At 42.7% G+C, this 17,272-nt stretch overlaps 1 protein-coding gene across 4 annotated transcripts in view; it reads left to right on the forward strand.

Annotated features, from left to right (window-relative positions):
- The window catches only part of TRAPPC9 (trafficking protein particle complex subunit 9), a 600,839-nt gene that overhangs the window by 133,113 nt on the left and 450,454 nt on the right, over positions 1-17,272 (forward strand). For all 4 annotated transcript variants that reach the window (XR_006737185.1, XR_006737186.1, XM_045560810.1 and 1 more), the window contains one exon: positions 1,495-1,658. Coding sequence is in view for 2 of the 4 variants with exons in the window: in XM_045560810.1 (XP_045416766.1) it covers positions 1,495-1,658 (164 nt within the window). In the remaining 2 variants the exon portion in view is untranslated. The remainder of the gene's footprint in view (positions 1-1,494; positions 1,659-17,272) is intronic.

Raw genomic sequence — 17,272 nt, forward strand, 5'->3', positions numbered from 1 at the left:
TATTATTTTATGAAAATTTGGTTTGGATGTAAATGTTCCTCTATCAGAGTCTGGAACCAGAAGCCCCCACGAAGTGTGTGACTGGCTTGATAAGACTGACTTGTTTTAAGCATTGTTTCTTTCCTTGGCTAGCAGAAGTGTGAGGCCATCACTGTCTGGAACATTCTTTTCTGCCCTTTGAACCAAATAGTGTGGAGACACAAGCCTGTCCTGTGGCTTGAGAAACAGCGCTTGGCCCTGAGTCTGATCCTTGGTGCTGTGGCCAGGGGGACAGCTGGAAGGAGCTGGTCGTTGGAAAGGCTACTGGGTGTTGGCTGGGATGGCGTAGCCTGGAGTCTACTTAGTGGGTTTTGTAAGCCATTTTTGGTTCAGTGAAGCACAGTATTGGCTCATACAGGTTAGACTAATGCGGCTGTCTGTGGAAATCCTTCCGGTATGGGGAGAAGATAGTGGGATGCTCAGTAAACCTTTCTGGTCCTAGAAAGGTATGTTGACCTTCCCCTCAGATGACCTCTTCTAGCTCCCCCTTTCTTTTGTGGCTAGACTTCTCCAGAGAGTTGTGTGTACATTTTAACCACACCTACTGCACACACCTCTTTTCGTTCTCTGATGACTTTTGTCCCCACTGTGGTAAGAAAAGCCTTTTCCCTGTGGTCACCAGTGACCTTGCCTGGAAGTCTGTTTGCTGCCTGTGGGTTGAGATGGAGACAACCAGGATAATTATCTTTGTGCAATCAGTTGGAGTCAGCAGAACTCAGGTGAGAGCTGACAGAGTGACAACTGTAGTGCAGAAGCCTCAGGGGAGGCCTCCAGCCTTGGGGCTGTACTTCCATGGAGGGTTGGCTGCCTGGCCTGTCCCCTACTATAGGGCCTCCGCTGCCTGGCATGTGGGTGGAGCCCCAGGGACACAGTCTGACCCCAGGGCGTGGCTGAGCTGCCCCGTGTCTGGCTGGCTGTTGGCGGGCATTGCTCATAGTTTTCACCTGTGGGGTAGAGTCTGTTGTATATGTTTTCCATTTCTCTTTGACCTCAGTTCTCATGTTATAAGTCAGAGTGGTTCATATAAGTTTTCCTCTTAAATCTATGAATTTTCCCAAGGCAATTCTGACATTTTTTAGATTTTTAGAGAACAACACTTTGATGGTTCATTTGAATTAATTCATTGTTTAATTTTTGCCCTCCATAATTCAGTAATTAAGTATTTCTGTGCTTCACATACATATAAGAAACTAAGGTCGAGTGAAGGTGATCATGTTTCTAACATGCAAAGACCCAGATGTGGCTGCGTGTGGGAAGCACTTGGCACGTGGCAATTCACTGTCTGTTCTTGATAGCTCAGCACTGAATTCCATGTTTAAAGCCAAGCTTTCCTAGCCCCTGTTTTGGAGATGCGTAAGTGCAATGATCCTTTTATCTAATGTGAATAATTCTAAAATGTCATTAGTTTATTCTCTCTTCTTTAGATTTATTATTGTTATATTACTATTATTTTAGATCTGCACATTCATTGCAACCCTCTTCTGGTGATGAAATATCTGCTAATGTATCTGTCCAGCTTTACAATGGAGAAACTCAGCAACTTATCGTTCAACTGGAAAATATTGGAATGGAACCATTGGAGAAGCTGGAAGTCACCTCAAAAATCATCACCACCAAAGGTAAATATTTTAAGTAGTTTTGACCCTAGGAATGTTTGTGTGGTTCACTTGCAGAAGAGATACTTTAAATGGCCAGTGTTCAGAAAATCTAACAGCTTCTTCCACTTTTAATTTGGTGCCATCATGACAGTGACAAACTAGTTATTCACAAAGAACACACAAAAGATAACTCGACAAAGCACGTACTGTAGTATCCCCCGTGCTCTTTCCCGGATCTGAACATGGTTCAGATCCTCAGCAAAACTACTTCTTGAATGAAAGAATGAGAGAGAAACATTAGCAGGCTCTGAAGCATTCTGTTTGGGACCCACCCCATAATGCATCCAGCCTGGGCTTCTCAGCAGACTTGACACTCAGAGCTCCCTCTGCAGGGCCGGCCATTTGTTTCCTACTGCTAAGGCACACGTAGGTTGGGATCCTAAGACCTGTGTTGAAATTTTGACCACTTACTGTTTGTCCTTGGGAAGGTATTATTATGTGCCTCAATTTCCTCATGGGTGAATAGGGGAGGTAGTACTTACCACGTACAGTTGTCACAAGAGTGAAATGAGCTAGTGTGTGGCAGAATAGCAGAATACCAAGTGTGTTAGAGGTGAGTGAGCTCATTGATCAAAGGAAGAATATATTGTGTAGGAGGAGGGAAAGGTATCAAGAGTAATACATGGAAATAAAACCAGGTAATTTAATAAAGTTAGAGAAATTATACAGGCCAGTGAGACCAGACAATGAAAAAGAGGGAAAGCAAGCTGGCAGAACTTTGGGGCATTTTACATGCTTTTGACATAAGAGTGAGGTGAACCAGGCATACAGTGGGAGTTCGACTGGTTCTGGTTAAGTTTCTAGTAAAGGATGTTGTTACTCTCTGGCAGAGGGCTCCCTTCTCATGTTAATAACATTATAATGGGAAAAACTAAGTTTATTAGAGGGAGAGACACAGACCATCTGGCTAGTTCTGGCTTGAGGGAAGGTCCAGGGATAACTTTGGGAGAATTTCATGCAAAGAATTATGTCATGAGAGGATGAGTTTGGAGTATATAAAAAAGGGTTAATTTGAGCTTCTACCACTCTGGAGAATTTCAGGGTAACTTGTATTCCCATATTTCTCCTGCTGATTTTGATGGACATCTGTGTGGGGGGGAAGTAAAGCATGTATCTCCATGTCTACATTCTCTAGCCTGTTTTCCTTGTCTGTATCTCCCCTGGAAGGAGCCTTGTCCTGGGGAGTAATTGAGGCTTATTGTTTTTTTTTTTTTAAATTTTTATTTATTTATTTATTTATTATTTCAGCATATTATGGGGTTACATAAGTTTAGGTTACGTATATTGCCCTTGCTCCCCCACCCCCCTGAGTCAGAGCTTTAAGCATGTCCATCCCCCAGACAGTGCGCATCGCACTCATTATGTATGTATACATCGCTCCCCCTCCACATCTGCCCGACACCTGATTAATGTTATTCCTAAGTGTGCTCTTAGATGATGGTCAGTGAAGTGACTTGTGTACGGTGTCATGGAGTTGGAGTGACTGAGCAGCCGCTGCAGAGAAGACATTATCTGCTCTTGATCTTCCTCAGGAGGGTTGGGTGTGCCCAGAGTAGGTAGTGGGGGTGGAACAGGAAGTCCGCTGTAGGTTGGCAGGACACGTTAATTTTATTTTTTCTGTTCTTGAATCCTTCCTTTCTTTGTGATGTTTTTTTCTCTTTTTCCTTTTAGTGCTGATCACACAATATGGAACCAATATATATACACACATACACACATACGTATACATACATATATATATATGAAATATTTCTTATTAGTGAGGCCATAAGTGGCAAATCGTTTATGCTAAATAGTTATTAAAAATAAAAGTCAGATGGGTTCCTCTTTTCACCCTGCCCCCTAGGAGTGGTTCTTGAACTCACTTGAGGCTTCATTTCAGTCTCAGGGAGGTGCCCACGTATAGGACCCACTGGCAGTTGTTATCATGGTGTGGTTTCTGGTCAAATATGGCAAAAGAGTAACATTTTTATTCTACTCTTTCTCCTGAAATCTCCCCCAAATTACAAAGTATGAAGGATAGTAAAAATAAAGTCATTCCCTGTGAAGCAAGGAAGTTATTTCAACCCCAAACACTGAAGTATTGGCTGCAAGAGTTGTGGAAGCTGGATCAGAGTGAGGGAGGAGGAGAGTAGAAACTGCACTCTCGTAGGACATCGTCAGGAAAAGATTTTCCCCGAGAGTGGGCAACAGAGTACCTAAATGGTGGGAGCACGTGAAGGGGCCTGGGCAAGCCCCAGAGCAGTGGGAGTGCTGTGGGGTTCTCTTTCTGTGCCAGGCCCTTGGCTAGGAGAGGTGAAGCAAAGGATGGGCAAGGGAAGGGGCTGATAGAGCTCACAGGTGTGTGAACAGCTTCACTGTGAGTCTCACCCACCTTTCGAGCAATAAGAACCCAGGTAAGCCTGCTCTGGGCCAAGGGGACCAGTGGAAATGCAGCTCAATCACAGCCAGTCACAACTGCCAAGTGCTAGGCTCCTCCTCATGTCATCTGGGATTAGGCATGGGACAAGTCACACCGATGATGGGACAGAAAGAAGGAATGTGAACAATTGTCCGCTAGGTACAAAGTGGATGATTACAGGGTAAAAAGATAACTCTAAGATAATATGGAGGTAGCAAGGAGAGGAAGAAGCCACAGCCCGGACGCTAGGAGAACATGGGAAGAGACTGAAATGAAGAAAGCCCAGAGAAGGTACCCAGGAGTGGAAACTCAGACCTCAGAGGAGAGGCCCAGCCTACAGCACTGGGGTCTTGAGTTCAGAGGACCTGGGCTTCTGAGGAGGGCACTTCTGTCTCGTGCTGTCAGCCCTTTTCACAGTGACCCTCTTTATCATGCTTCCTTCTCCTCTTTGGGAAATGTTGCTTCTGCTCAAATCCCTGCTGTCACTTCCTAGCTGTGTATTCTCTTGGGCAAGTAATTTAAGCTCTCCTGCAATTTTCCTATTCTGTAAAATAATGCTAATAATATTTAATGGTACCTTTATCATAAGGTTATTCTGAGAATTAAATAAGCTAATATATGTAAAGTGCTTGGAACAGTTCTTGGTGTATTATAAGCACTCAGATTTGTTAGCTGCTATTACTACTACCATTGCCACTACTGCCACCACCATCATCACCACCGTCTCACCACTGCCACTAGCACCATCGCCATGACCATCATCACCACCATCACCACCATCTCACCACCGTCCCACCACCACCACTAGCACCATCACCATGACCATCATCACCACCACCACCACCATGACCATCATCACCACCACCACCACCACCACCACCATGACCATCATCACCACCACCACCACTACCACCACCATGACCATCATCACCACCACCACCACCACCACCACCATGACCATCATCACCACCACCACCACCACCATGACCATCATCACCACCACCACCATCATCACCACCGTCCCACCACCACCACCACCACCACTATTACCACCACCACCTCCACTATCACCACCACTATCTTCTCATCATCACCACCACCACCAACATCACCACTGTCATCACCTCCATCACCACTACTCACCTCACCTTAACCACCACCATTGTCACCACCATCACTGCTACCTCTACCACCTCTATCACTACCATCACTATCACTGCCACCTCCACCATCTCCTCCACTGCACCATCGTCCCTACAACTATTGCTGTTGCTATAGACACCACAATTTTACAGAGTTGTCACGAGGATTACAATTGTGTGCATCAAGTATCTACCCACTTCTCTGCCTAGGGCTACCACCGTTTGACTTCTAATGACATAGATTCATTTCACTTTTTTTACTTGATATTTGCAGTCATGTTATCCATTCTGGTGGTGAGAGAGGAGTGTAGTGGTATATAGCATTGGGTTTCAATTTGTGTTTCTCTGATGACCAGTGAAGTTTAGCACCTTTCATGTGTTTTTGGCCTCTTGGATATCCCCTTTTGTATAAGCCCTTTGCCTTTTTTTCCCTTACGCATTGTGTCTTTTCTCTCTCTTGTTTTCTGTTGCTGTCTTTCTCTCCCCCTTACCTTCCATCCTGACTTGTAGGACTTCTTTACATATATTCTGGGTATGAATTCTTTGTTGGAAGTATGTGGTGTGACTGTCTTCTCCCACTCGATGGTTTGTTTGCCTTTACCCTCTTAGTGGTATCTTTGGATGAACGGAAGTTCTTAATATGGTTCACCTAATCATTTTTTTTTCTTTTAAAAATGTTACTTTTTATGACTTATTTTAAAAACTTTGTATACTCTCAGTCTTTGGGAAATTTAATGATACTACCTTAATTTCATGCTTTCCTCTTTTCTCCTATTTTTGGGACCAAATACATTTGAGCTAGGTAGAAAATGCCTCTCTGGCATTAAAAAAAAAAAAAAAACAAACAAACCTCTATCTGGTACTCTGAATTTAATTAATTGGTTATAGGGTTTGGTTGATATTTGAACAAGCAAGCTAATATTGAATGACAGAAAATTACAGTCTATATGGCAAACTTTTTTTGCATCTCCTGTAATTTATCTTGCCTTCACAGCTTAGCAACTGGAAAATATTCTTTCCTTCTTTCAAATAAGCCCAAATGGTAATGATGTGCCTATTATTCATGAAAACACTTCTTGTTCTTTCTGAAGCACAAATCCCCACCTGTTTCTCCCCTTTGGAAATCCTTGAATGACTCCCTTTTGTTGCTGGTGCCCAAGGTCCTGTATGCCTGAGCCTCTGCTCAGTGCTCTGGCTTCCTCTTTTGCCACCTTTCCTCTTAAACTGTAGTTGCATTGGTCACTGGGAACTAATTTCAGTTTCCTGGACATTCATGCTGTCTGTGTGAAACTGTGGGATGCACATGTCTTTTCCCAGGGCACAGCTTGCTGATTTCTGCTCCTCTCGCCTTTGCCTCCTCAACTTTAAGTAACTTACCCTTTGGGTTCCTGCTTAGTTGTCACGCTTCTGGAAAGCCTTGCTAAGACTGGGCCACTGGGTCCCTTTCCTTGTCTCAGAGTGCCCTAATTCCACAACAATAGCCTGAGTTACTAGGTATTGTGACTGCTTACTTATTGGCCTCTTTCTCCAGTCAGAGTGAGAGTCCCTCAAAGGCAGTGACTGGGTCTTCTCTTTTATTTCCAGGGCCTGGCACATAGTAGGTGCTCAGTGCTGAGGGGTGGTTGATGGAAAGACATTTTCACGTTTATAGAATGAGGCTGATAAGAGTATACCTGTCTCACTTGTTGGCTGAGTGGATAAAAGAAACAAATGAAACAAATTGAAAGAAACACTTTTCAATTTCTCACGAGCTCCTCTTTAGGGACACACCTCTCCACACCCGGTCAGTCACATCACTGCCTCTGCCTCTGCTCAGAGTTGTCCTCCTCCCTGGAAGGGCCTTTAGCTGCCGCTTAGTCGGTGGAGGGCTGCCTGTCTCAAGGTCCAGCATATGGCCTGCCTGCCTTTTTGGCAACTGCAGCCCTTGGTGTTCCTCATGCCTTTGAACTCTTCTGAAACTTATTCTTTCTATCTGCCATCCCCTCCCTCCCGATCTTTTATTATGAAAACATTCAGACATACAGAAGAGTTGAAAGAATTTTGTATTAATAGTAAGCACTTGTATACCTACCATCTAAGTTCTGCAATTAACATTTGGCTGTATTTGCTTTATTACACATCTGTCCAGGCTCCTGTCTATCCATTAATCCATCTTGTTTTTTAATGCAGTTTAAAGCATGCATATCGTTCATTAATTAGAGTTCAATTTTTTTTTTGTAAAATATATGTGCAGGGAAATGTACAAATCTCAAGTGTACCATTTGATGAGTTTTGACATATATGTATACCTGTCTAACCAAACCATTATCAAGATATAGTATAGCATATTTCCATCACCCCAGAGAATTCCTTCATGTTTCTTCCCAGCCAATCTCTGGCATACCCCCAGAGGCAACTATTCTTTTCAATTTACCTGGTCAGCCCCGGTAAGCTTTTATTAGCAATGAGGCAGAAACTGGACAGTATCCCAAGGGAGGAGTTTCAGTAGTGGTCTGTACTGATGCCCTCAACACGGGCAGCTTCTCTCCCCACCCCTCACATTTGTAATTTTCTGTTCCTATCTCTAATCAGTGCCCCTCTAGTCAGTCCAAGGATGTGTAGGGCAAATATCACTGCCCTCAACTTTTTGGCCAGGGAGAGTAACAGCAGAGGAGGTTAATGACCCATCTCAGGTCACATAACAGGTTCATGAGGACCTGGGGCAAGAGTGGGTTCTCCCGAATCTCAGCTCGGTATCATGACAAACATGTAATATACAGCATGGTATAGCCATTTCCAAAACAATATGGTTACGAGTGAAAAATTAAAGCTATTGTTCTTTTTTTACTCTTGTCTCAAGCTGTAGTACATTTACATGTGGAATTAAATTAATGAAAACAAACCATCTGTTTCTAAAATATACAAAGGGAATAATAATTCCTGTCATTTTTGTTCTACAGTTCCAAAAAGCCATCAGTATTAATAGGTGACCTGCTCTCTCTGAGAAGATGGGAAAATATCTTCAGCTGAGAACATAGCAAGACTCATGTTGGACATGGGGGGAGCAGAGACAATATAAGATTGAGTTGTGGATATTAAGTACCATCTATTTCCACTTCAGCATTATCTTTATTTTAAACCCATTGGTTTAGCTTCTTTAATGGTCTCTTAAATGTCTATGAAACTCTGGCATATGGGATTAAATGCTCCCTCTTTGGGTTCCCATATTATTTTCTTTGTACGGCTATTAAAGTTATTTTGTATCTCAATGGTAATAATAGCTTTTACTTTTAGTGCTCTCCACGTGTGAGGTGAGTGGCTCTTCACATCATTTTTCTCATGAACTAATTACAACAGTCATTAGAGGTCTTTTCGGGCAGTTGGTAGTGGTCTGTTTATTTCACTGCTACATCCTTAGTGTCTAAGAACTAAGAACAATGCTTGGCACATAGTAGGTGCTCAATAAGTATTAACACTAGTACTAACTGCATAGGGTGGTCACAGGGTGAAATGTCAATGCAGGACATAGAGAGGTCTTGCGACAATATTGAACATGTTTGCTTTAAAAATAACGATTCCATTTTAAGTATTTAAGGATCAGTGATATTAATATTAAGGGTCAGACATACCTTTGTGGGCCTTTCAGGATCCTAGACTGTCTTTGGGCTTTTATGGGGTGAGCGTGTCCCTGTGTTCCCAAGTTCCTGACACGGAGATGAGCATTTATAATCTACCTCCCTTCCACACAAGGATTATCTGGCGATGTCATGTAATCCTTCTCATTACAATTCACTCGTAAGTCTTTATTGTAGGTTGTGAAAGATGTAAACTGCCTTTGCATAAATAATTACAAATTTCATTGTAATAAAACTCAAATTAAGAAAAATTTACTATGTTAGCTTTTCCACAAATGTTCTAACATATATGTCAGTATGTGAAGTGTATACAAATACAAATATACACATACATATATACATAAATGCACACACACATACCCCTTTATTTCTTCATTCTTCTATTAATAGTTTAATATTTTAACAAAAAATAATGACTCCATGTTGGTATAATTAAAAATTCGTAAATGTTTTGACGTAAGATTCTTTTTATTGCTTACTTCTCTCATGAATGTCATAGCACAGTGTCTGCAAATAGAAGCAAATATTAATGGCTTCTCAAATGTTGACGGTCCATAGCAGTAACAATTTCTGTGTTATTATCAATGTAAAATAACCAATTTCGCTTGATAGCACTAAATTAAACTCTAGCATTAGAGTAATAACTATTATTTCTGAAACTAAATTTCACAGAGCGAAAAATTTGTGACGTATGCTACACTGTTGATTTATGTTTCTCATATTATTCCTGACAGCATATTATTGCATAGGATTCTGCAAAGCCCCTTTAGACATTCCATTCTGTATTGCAGTAATGAAGGGAAGAAATAGAAACAGAAAGGCACAAAAACAGTATTAAATCTGAATACTAAGTTATTCAGCTTTCCATAATGCCATAGCTACAGAAAAGTCTGCACTGTGAATTTCCTCTGTGTTATTTCTTAGCTGTAAATACCTTGGTTATCTGGTATCAGAGGGGAATAAGCTGGTCCCTTGTGAGTAGATTTGCCTGTTATTTGAATATGTCACTCTTAAGCCACAGAACTTAATACAAAATAAGCAGTGTAGTTAGACATGTTTCTAAGTATACCTTATACTTGGAAATAGTAAGATTCTGGACATGGGACTCTGAATATTATTAGTTACTGGCTCGGGCATGGATCGGGGTGGCAGTTCAAATCCCTTCTTGTGCTCTGCTGTTTGCGTTGTGTGTGTAACAGACTCAGCTTGTTGTACTCTTTTGGTTTGTGTGTAGTTTTTCTTTCCCTTTCCTGGTTGCAGCTGTTGCTAATTATTCATATTTCTGTTTGTGTAGGTCAGCTAGTGTGGTGACAAGAATGTGCGTTTTGGAGTCTGATGGATTTGGCTTCCATCTTCTGCTCTGTTAATTAGTAGCTATGTGACTGATCTTGAGCAAGTTAACTGACTGCTGCAGGCTTAGTATTCTCATCTCAATACTTACCAGGATCCAGTCCCTCTCATGCAGTAATTCCAGAATGAGCGTTCATACCTCTGGAGAGCCCAGTGCAGTGCTGGCACACAGTGGGTGAGGAGCACCTGCTAAGTTGCAGCCCCAGTTCTGATAGTTTTGCTTCCTAGTCTGCTGGGCCTGGGAAAACAGAAGATCAGAATTGTTAAGGCTGACTCCAAATAAGCAAACACATGCCCCACTTGAGGAAGACAGATGCCTTTGTCCAAGTTTCCTGGCTTGAGCCCTCTCTTTTTTACCCCCCTAAGATGTGTCAGTAAACTTTTTAGCTTTCTTCTTGTTCTCAGACTTTTTCTGGAAAGGTGAAATTTAATAATTTCCCCAGATGAATGAGGGTGTACTTGCATTAAAGCTGTAGCAAATCAAAACTAAAGACCACCTAGCAGAGTCAGCGTAAGCCCTGCTCATTACACAGGGAAGGAAGCCAGGAAAGGTGAGGGAGCAAGAAGCGCCTTGGGAGGCCATGGGCAGCTCTGACAGTGAGGAGAAGATTGGCTTCTGCTCCTGGTGACAAAGACAAACCTGTTACAGTGCAATTCTCAGGACCTGAGGGGTTCGGTAATAAGCTGGCTGAAGTGCCATGTAAGAGGTACCCAGCCTGCTGGGTTTTCTGACTTTTTGGCCTGGTCTGTTTCTGAGGTGCTTTTATTATGGTATTTTTATATAATTCTTTAAAAAAATTATGACAATGCAGGGTAAAATTTTAAAAATAAATCTTGGAGAAAAGTGGATTCTACTTCTTGGTATTGTCAAAAAGTGGAGTGTCTTGGGAAGTGGGGAAAAAACACTCAGTTTCTTCAATTTTCAGTCTTTCCTTCAGTTTTCATGCCAAGTCCTAATTGCACGTGTGGGCATGGACAGAGGCAGAATGGAGCTGAGGGTGGGCCGCAGTGGCTGGCATTGGGTCAGTGGGGGAAGCAGGCTACAGGAAGGCTCCCGAGGTGAGGGCATCCTCAGTTTTAAACTTACTCATTATGGTTTACATCACAATCATCGGAATCAGACTAACTTGTGTTAGAATCCTGGCTTTGCCACTTACTGGCTGGATGACTTGGATCAAGTTCCTTGCTTCCGCAATGGTCTGTCCGCTCATAGTGGAGACAGTAATCTAAGTCTTCTGGTTGTCGTAGTGCGTGTTAAGCACTTAATACAGTTCTGGCATTACTAGGAGTTCAATAAATAGTAGCTCTTCCTCTAGGTGGCGGTGTTATCACTGATGCTGCCACTTGCTTTTTCTTATAAAAATGTCAGTTCATTTGTCACCTTTCTTAAACATTTTAAAATAGTTTTCCTATACTAAGTTTCTTAGCTCAGCATCCAGAGAAATTCGTCACATGGCTTGCTGCCCATCTTTCTTCTTTCCTTTCTTTTTTTCACAAACACTTATCTAGTACCTACTGTGTTTCAGGTAATATGGTTTGGGGAGCAGGACCCCAATGATGCCTGTCCTCGTGGGGCTCAGGGTGTAGTGGGGAGGTTGGACAGTGAGCAGGTGCCGCATGTCCTCTGAAAGCAGAGGGCAGGATGGAGGTGGTGGCGGGATCAGCTGCTCAGCTTTTGTTTGCCACCACTGATTCCTCTGCTTGTTCACTTGACTGCCCTTCTGGCTGTCAGCTGTTCATCCCTTCTTTAGCTCTTTGACCAGCCATTACCCCATGGAGTGCAGAAGATGCTTCCACAGTCTTTGTACTCCAGCCATTTTGGAATGCACTTTTGTGTATTCAGAACGTTGCTGACTCTCAAACGTCCTCTGTACGTCTCAAGGTCTGTCCCTCACTCACAGCTCAGTCCAGATGCCACCTCCCGAAAGCTTTTCCGAGCCCTTCTAGTAGAATTAATTGTGCCCCTCTTACCGTACCTTGCCTTGCTTGTACTCTGTTACAACAACACTTACCTCACTTGGTCTTGTATTATTCAACAATCATACATTTATATATGACATTTGTATGCCAGTCACCATGCCAGGCACATGAATAATACATGAACCCAGGCCTGAAGGAGCTCACAGTTCAGTGTAGGAGTCAGACATGTTCACTGAATTGAATTGAATTCTGCATTATTTCTGCTACATGTGACTAACCACAGTGAATGGATTTACTGGTGTGCCTCCTAGAAAGACATTGAATTTCTGAATGACTAGAAGTCATTCAACTTGATGCTCCCTTGTATACACGATTGCAGTGGTTTTCTTTTGCAGTTCAGCATTTTACACAGTTCTAGGGTCACACTGGAAAAGTCTACAAAACGAGTTGATCTTAAGACAAAATGCAATGCCTTTTAATCAATATGGCGAGACTTGATATGTTCAGCTCCTTGGGAGCATGGATAGGAAATAAATAAGACAGGGAGGGCAGAAGAAATTAGGACATCTGGCCCTGCCATTTGGGCCATCAACATTTTGATACTCAAAAGTTGTTTGGGGTGTTTGGTGTGTCATGCCTCTACAAAACATTAAAATGAGGGGAAAAAATACACTACTTAAACTTGAAATACAGCACCATTTCACAGTTATTTAGGATACACAAGTGAACCTACTAAAGAGCAGTTTTATGGCAGAGTGTTGACTTCTGGCTGTACCCGCTTCTGAATGCCTGAGCAGAGTCCCTAAAATGAGTATGATGGAATAATTTGTCTATTTAGAGAATAATGGTGGGGATTTAATGAGGCAATTTATGTACAGATCTAGGTACCTGGTTCGTAGGAGTACTCCATGGAGGTTAGCTGTCTGATGGTGGTGATTTAAGTGACAGCGCTTGGCACTCAGTAAGTGTTTGTCTCCGCCCCTTCTCTTCCTTTTGGGTTGTATTTGGCAGGTTCCCCACCCACGCCAACCCCCACCAGGTTGAAATCATAGTAGGTGATACTTCCTTACTTTCACTTTTCCATTACCAACCACTGCCTGGTCTCTTGTGTCCTTAGGTGTCCCTCAGCCAGGACCATGGGGGAGCCTGGCTCAGAGTTCATTTTAACAGAGTTGATCTCTCAGTCAAAACTCTTTTCAGAAATGAAAAGGCATCCAAACAGGCAAGAATAGTGCTATAATTATAGTTTTTGAGTTTAGTCTCCTCCCTGCCCCACAGGTTATAAATTCGTGATAGACTAGACTGGTAGCTGAAAGAATTAATTCTTTTCTACAGATCTGGGACTGCAGCAGGTCCACTTTTTGGTTCAAGCTACTAGGACGTTGAGTCTTATTTTGGTTATATGCCTCCCAGATCTACGTGATTAATTCAGCAAACAGTTATTGAACCTGTTCTATGTGTAATGGTATTATAAAGTTTTAAGAAATTTTCAGATTGAGAGATCCTCTCATCTCTTATCTGTCTAAGCTTTTCGGGGCTCCTCCTATGTCCCCGACATCTGTTTCTTCCTACAATCAGAGACACCTGCCGCCCCAGGCCTTTGCCCTCTCAAGGGCAGGGGCCACATCTTATTTATCTCTTTGTCCCCAGAACCTAGTGTAGCACCTGCCATGAGGATATTTAATGGCTGTGCTGTGAATGTTCGTTGAATGCATGAAATGGTCAATAGGAGCATATAAAAAGCAAATCTCATCATAGTGCTATATAGTTTATAGAGGACTTCCATGTAAATTATCTAAGCAGTTTCCATGTACCAAGTTACTGTGCTAAGATTTTACATTGTCTCATTTTATCTTCATAACAACTCTAACTCTATCTTTACTGATGGGGTGCCTTGGGATGACAGAGGACATGTGATAGCACATGTTCAAAGAACTAGTAACGTGGCAGTGTTAGGATCCAAATTCAGATATGTCTGACCCCAAATCTCATGTACTTGACTATTATATTTTCTTTTCTGCCATGTCTTTTCAAGGTGCTATCTCACATGACCTTAATGAGGTTTTCCTTGTGAATACTCTCCACTCTGGTTATGATATGGGTTGGGCTAATTGTTTCAGATAAGGGGTGAGAGGCAGGTGGTATAATGGAAGGAGTGTGGTCTTTGCCAGTCCTGGCTCTGACTCTTGGTTCTATTACTTACTATCTGTTTAGCTTTGGGCAAGTTGCTTATACTCTCTGAGCACTGGTTGCCTCTTTTATAATACAGGAATAATATAGCTATAATGTGAAGTTAGAAGACAATACCTAATAGAGGTCACTTCAGCTATTGTTTTCCCTGGGCCTGCTCCTTTCTCCTTGTCCCAGAGTGGCCCTTGCCAAGTTAGCACAGGTAGTGTGGAGGAGAGTCACAGCTTACCTGATTAGTTTGGACCAGCTTTTCATTAGCCTGGTCAAATGCTTTCTAGGCATTTTATCACCAGTTTGCATGGCTGCTGCAGAGTTAATCCACCACTTCAGAGAATTTATTCAGCTGACAGACTGAGTCTAGGGTCTCTAGTAGTGACGTGCACATCCAGCTGATTGTTACCCTTGTCACCAAGTCACTTATTACCTGGCCCTGGTATAGGGCACCATAAATAGCATCTGCATTGGCTCAGAGCCCACCTTGCTCTCTTGGGCAACCATGGTCCTCAGCATGGTCACTCTTGCATGTGGACTTGCAGGCCAGATTCATAGAGCTTCTATCTGTAGTGAATGGAGGGGTGGAGGGTGCAGTGATGAACCTGGACTCAAGAGTGAACTATTAGCATGGCTTTATATGTGTGTAAATATATATATTTGTTTATAAAACCATAATATATATTCATTGTAGAAAATTCAGAAAATACAAAACAATTTGAAATTACCCATGATCCCATGTCTCAAAGACAACCAATATTAGCATAAAGCTATATTTTCTTTGTTTTTTCTGTGTGAATATTTTTATGTGGTTGAAATTATATTGTATGATCAATTTAGTATTCTGCTGTTTTCACATAAGTCTTTTCCATCTGTTCTAATGATAAATCTAAAATGATGTCTTGGCATACATTTGTACACTCAGCATTGCCACTATTGAGTGCCTACTGAGTTCCAGGGCCTGTGAGTCACTGAACGAGAAGGGACGTTGATGGCAGCTAACACTAATGTGTACTTACTGCATGCCAAGCACGGTGTTAGATACTCTGCAAGAATTATTTCATTTCACACAGCGCTAGTGAAGGAATAACGAAGATTATCCAGTTAGGAAAAGGAGATTGGGCTTCAAGGAGTGAGGAATAACTAACGATGATCAAGTGCAGTTCTAAGCCAGGCTGTCTTCTAAGTACTTGACTTTTATCAATTCGTCGATTCTGCATGACAACCCATTTTATAGATGGGTAAATCGAGGTATACAGAAGTTTTATAACTTGGATACCCAGTTAGAGCCAGGTTGTGGGAGCTGCCACTTGAGGCCCAGGCAGGCGTGGGAGCTGCTGCGTGTAGAGAGGCAGAAACTTTGTCCAGAGCTGCCACGGACCATGGAGCCAGGGTGAATGTGTGCGAGGGCCAGAGTTCAACCCTTGGCTCTGGACATCCTAGCTTTGTACCCTTAGGAAAGATACGTGATCTCTTTGAATCCCAGTTTGCTCATTTATATAATGTGGACATTGCTAATGTATGGAGAGTTTGGGAAGAACTAAAGGTCTGATGTAAGTTGAGTCCCCGGCACCACGATTTACACGCACATGCTTTTTCTGTCCTTAGAGTATGAACTTCAGACAGTGCCTGGCACAGAGTTGGAGCTCAGACACTTGAAAACGTATTAGAACTATCCCATAATGGAAGCAGCAGGCTTGGCAGGCTGTGAGTCCCTGTCATTGGGGGCGTTCTTGCCAAACTTGAATAATTATAATAACAACAAATGCTTATTATGTAAGACTTACTGGGTACCATGGACTGTCCTGAGCACTCTCCTTGTTTTAAACTCTCTTACCCTCACAACAGCCCTAGGTATTATTTCCCCCCTTGTACTTGTAAAAGAAAGGGAAGCTGAGCCCCCTTGACAGTAACATGCCCAAGGGCAAGCTAGCAAGGTGGAGCTGGGGTTTGACCCCAGGCTGTTGGTTTCAGTTGATTTTTAACCATGTTCTTTGCTGCCACTCACACATGGTGGATATCCACAGAAGAGCACAGTGAAAAGGGACTTCAGCATTTTGTAGGAGAGTAGACTAGATAGTTTTGAGGGCCTTTCAGCCACTCAGATTATTTGAATACACACAAAACAGTAACCAAGTGGAGCTCTGTGGGCCTGCCCTGGGGTTGCTTCCTGGAAGAAGTCCGGTTGATAGGGGGAGAACTGGCATGTCTGGACAGATCAGGGAGAGAACTGGCATGGCTGGAGAGAACAGGAGGGATCGGTTTCTCGAAAGAGCAAAAGGAAGGAAGCCAGGTACTTTCTGTAGTAATGAACCAAGAGGTTCTTAGGGCCTTTTTGAAGGAGTGGGAAGAAAGATACTGCTCAACTGGCTGTATGATTGTAGGCCAGACTCTTTCCTTTTCCTTTCTGTTTTCTCACCTGTGAGATGGCTTTGAAGTTATTTTCCAGTTTGGAGACAGGTCTCTGTTCTTTCTTTTTTCTTTTCCTTTTTTTTTTTTTTTTTTGAGACAGAGTCTCACTCAGTTGCCTAGGCTAGAGTGCCATGGCATCAGCCTAGCTCACAGCAACCTCAAACTCCTGGGCTCAAGCGATCATCCTGCCTCAGCCTCCCAAGTAGCTGGGACTATAGACAAGACTAATTTTTTCTATTTTTAGCAGAGTCTGGGTCTCCCTCTTGCTCAGGCTGGTCTCAAACTCCTGACCTCAAGCAATCCTCCTGCCTCGGCCTCCCAGAGTGTTAGGTTTACAGGCATGAGCCACCGCACCTGGCAGTTCTCTGTTCTTTCTGACTTTCCTTCTGTAGGATAGATCATGTATGTGAGCGTCCCCACATTCCCCAGAGCAGCCGGGAACCAAGTGTTGTATGTTGAAGCAGGTTTCTGGACAGATAATTCAGTAACTATTATCAAAGTTAAATGCCTAAAGAATCAGTGTTTTATACCATTTGCTCCCCAAAACTTTGGCTG

The sequence above is a fragment of the Lemur catta genome, chromosome 9, assembly GCF_020740605.2.
Source record: "Lemur catta isolate mLemCat1 chromosome 9, mLemCat1.pri, whole genome shotgun sequence".
Classification (NCBI taxonomy): Eukaryota; Metazoa; Chordata; class Mammalia; order Primates; family Lemuridae; genus Lemur; species Lemur catta.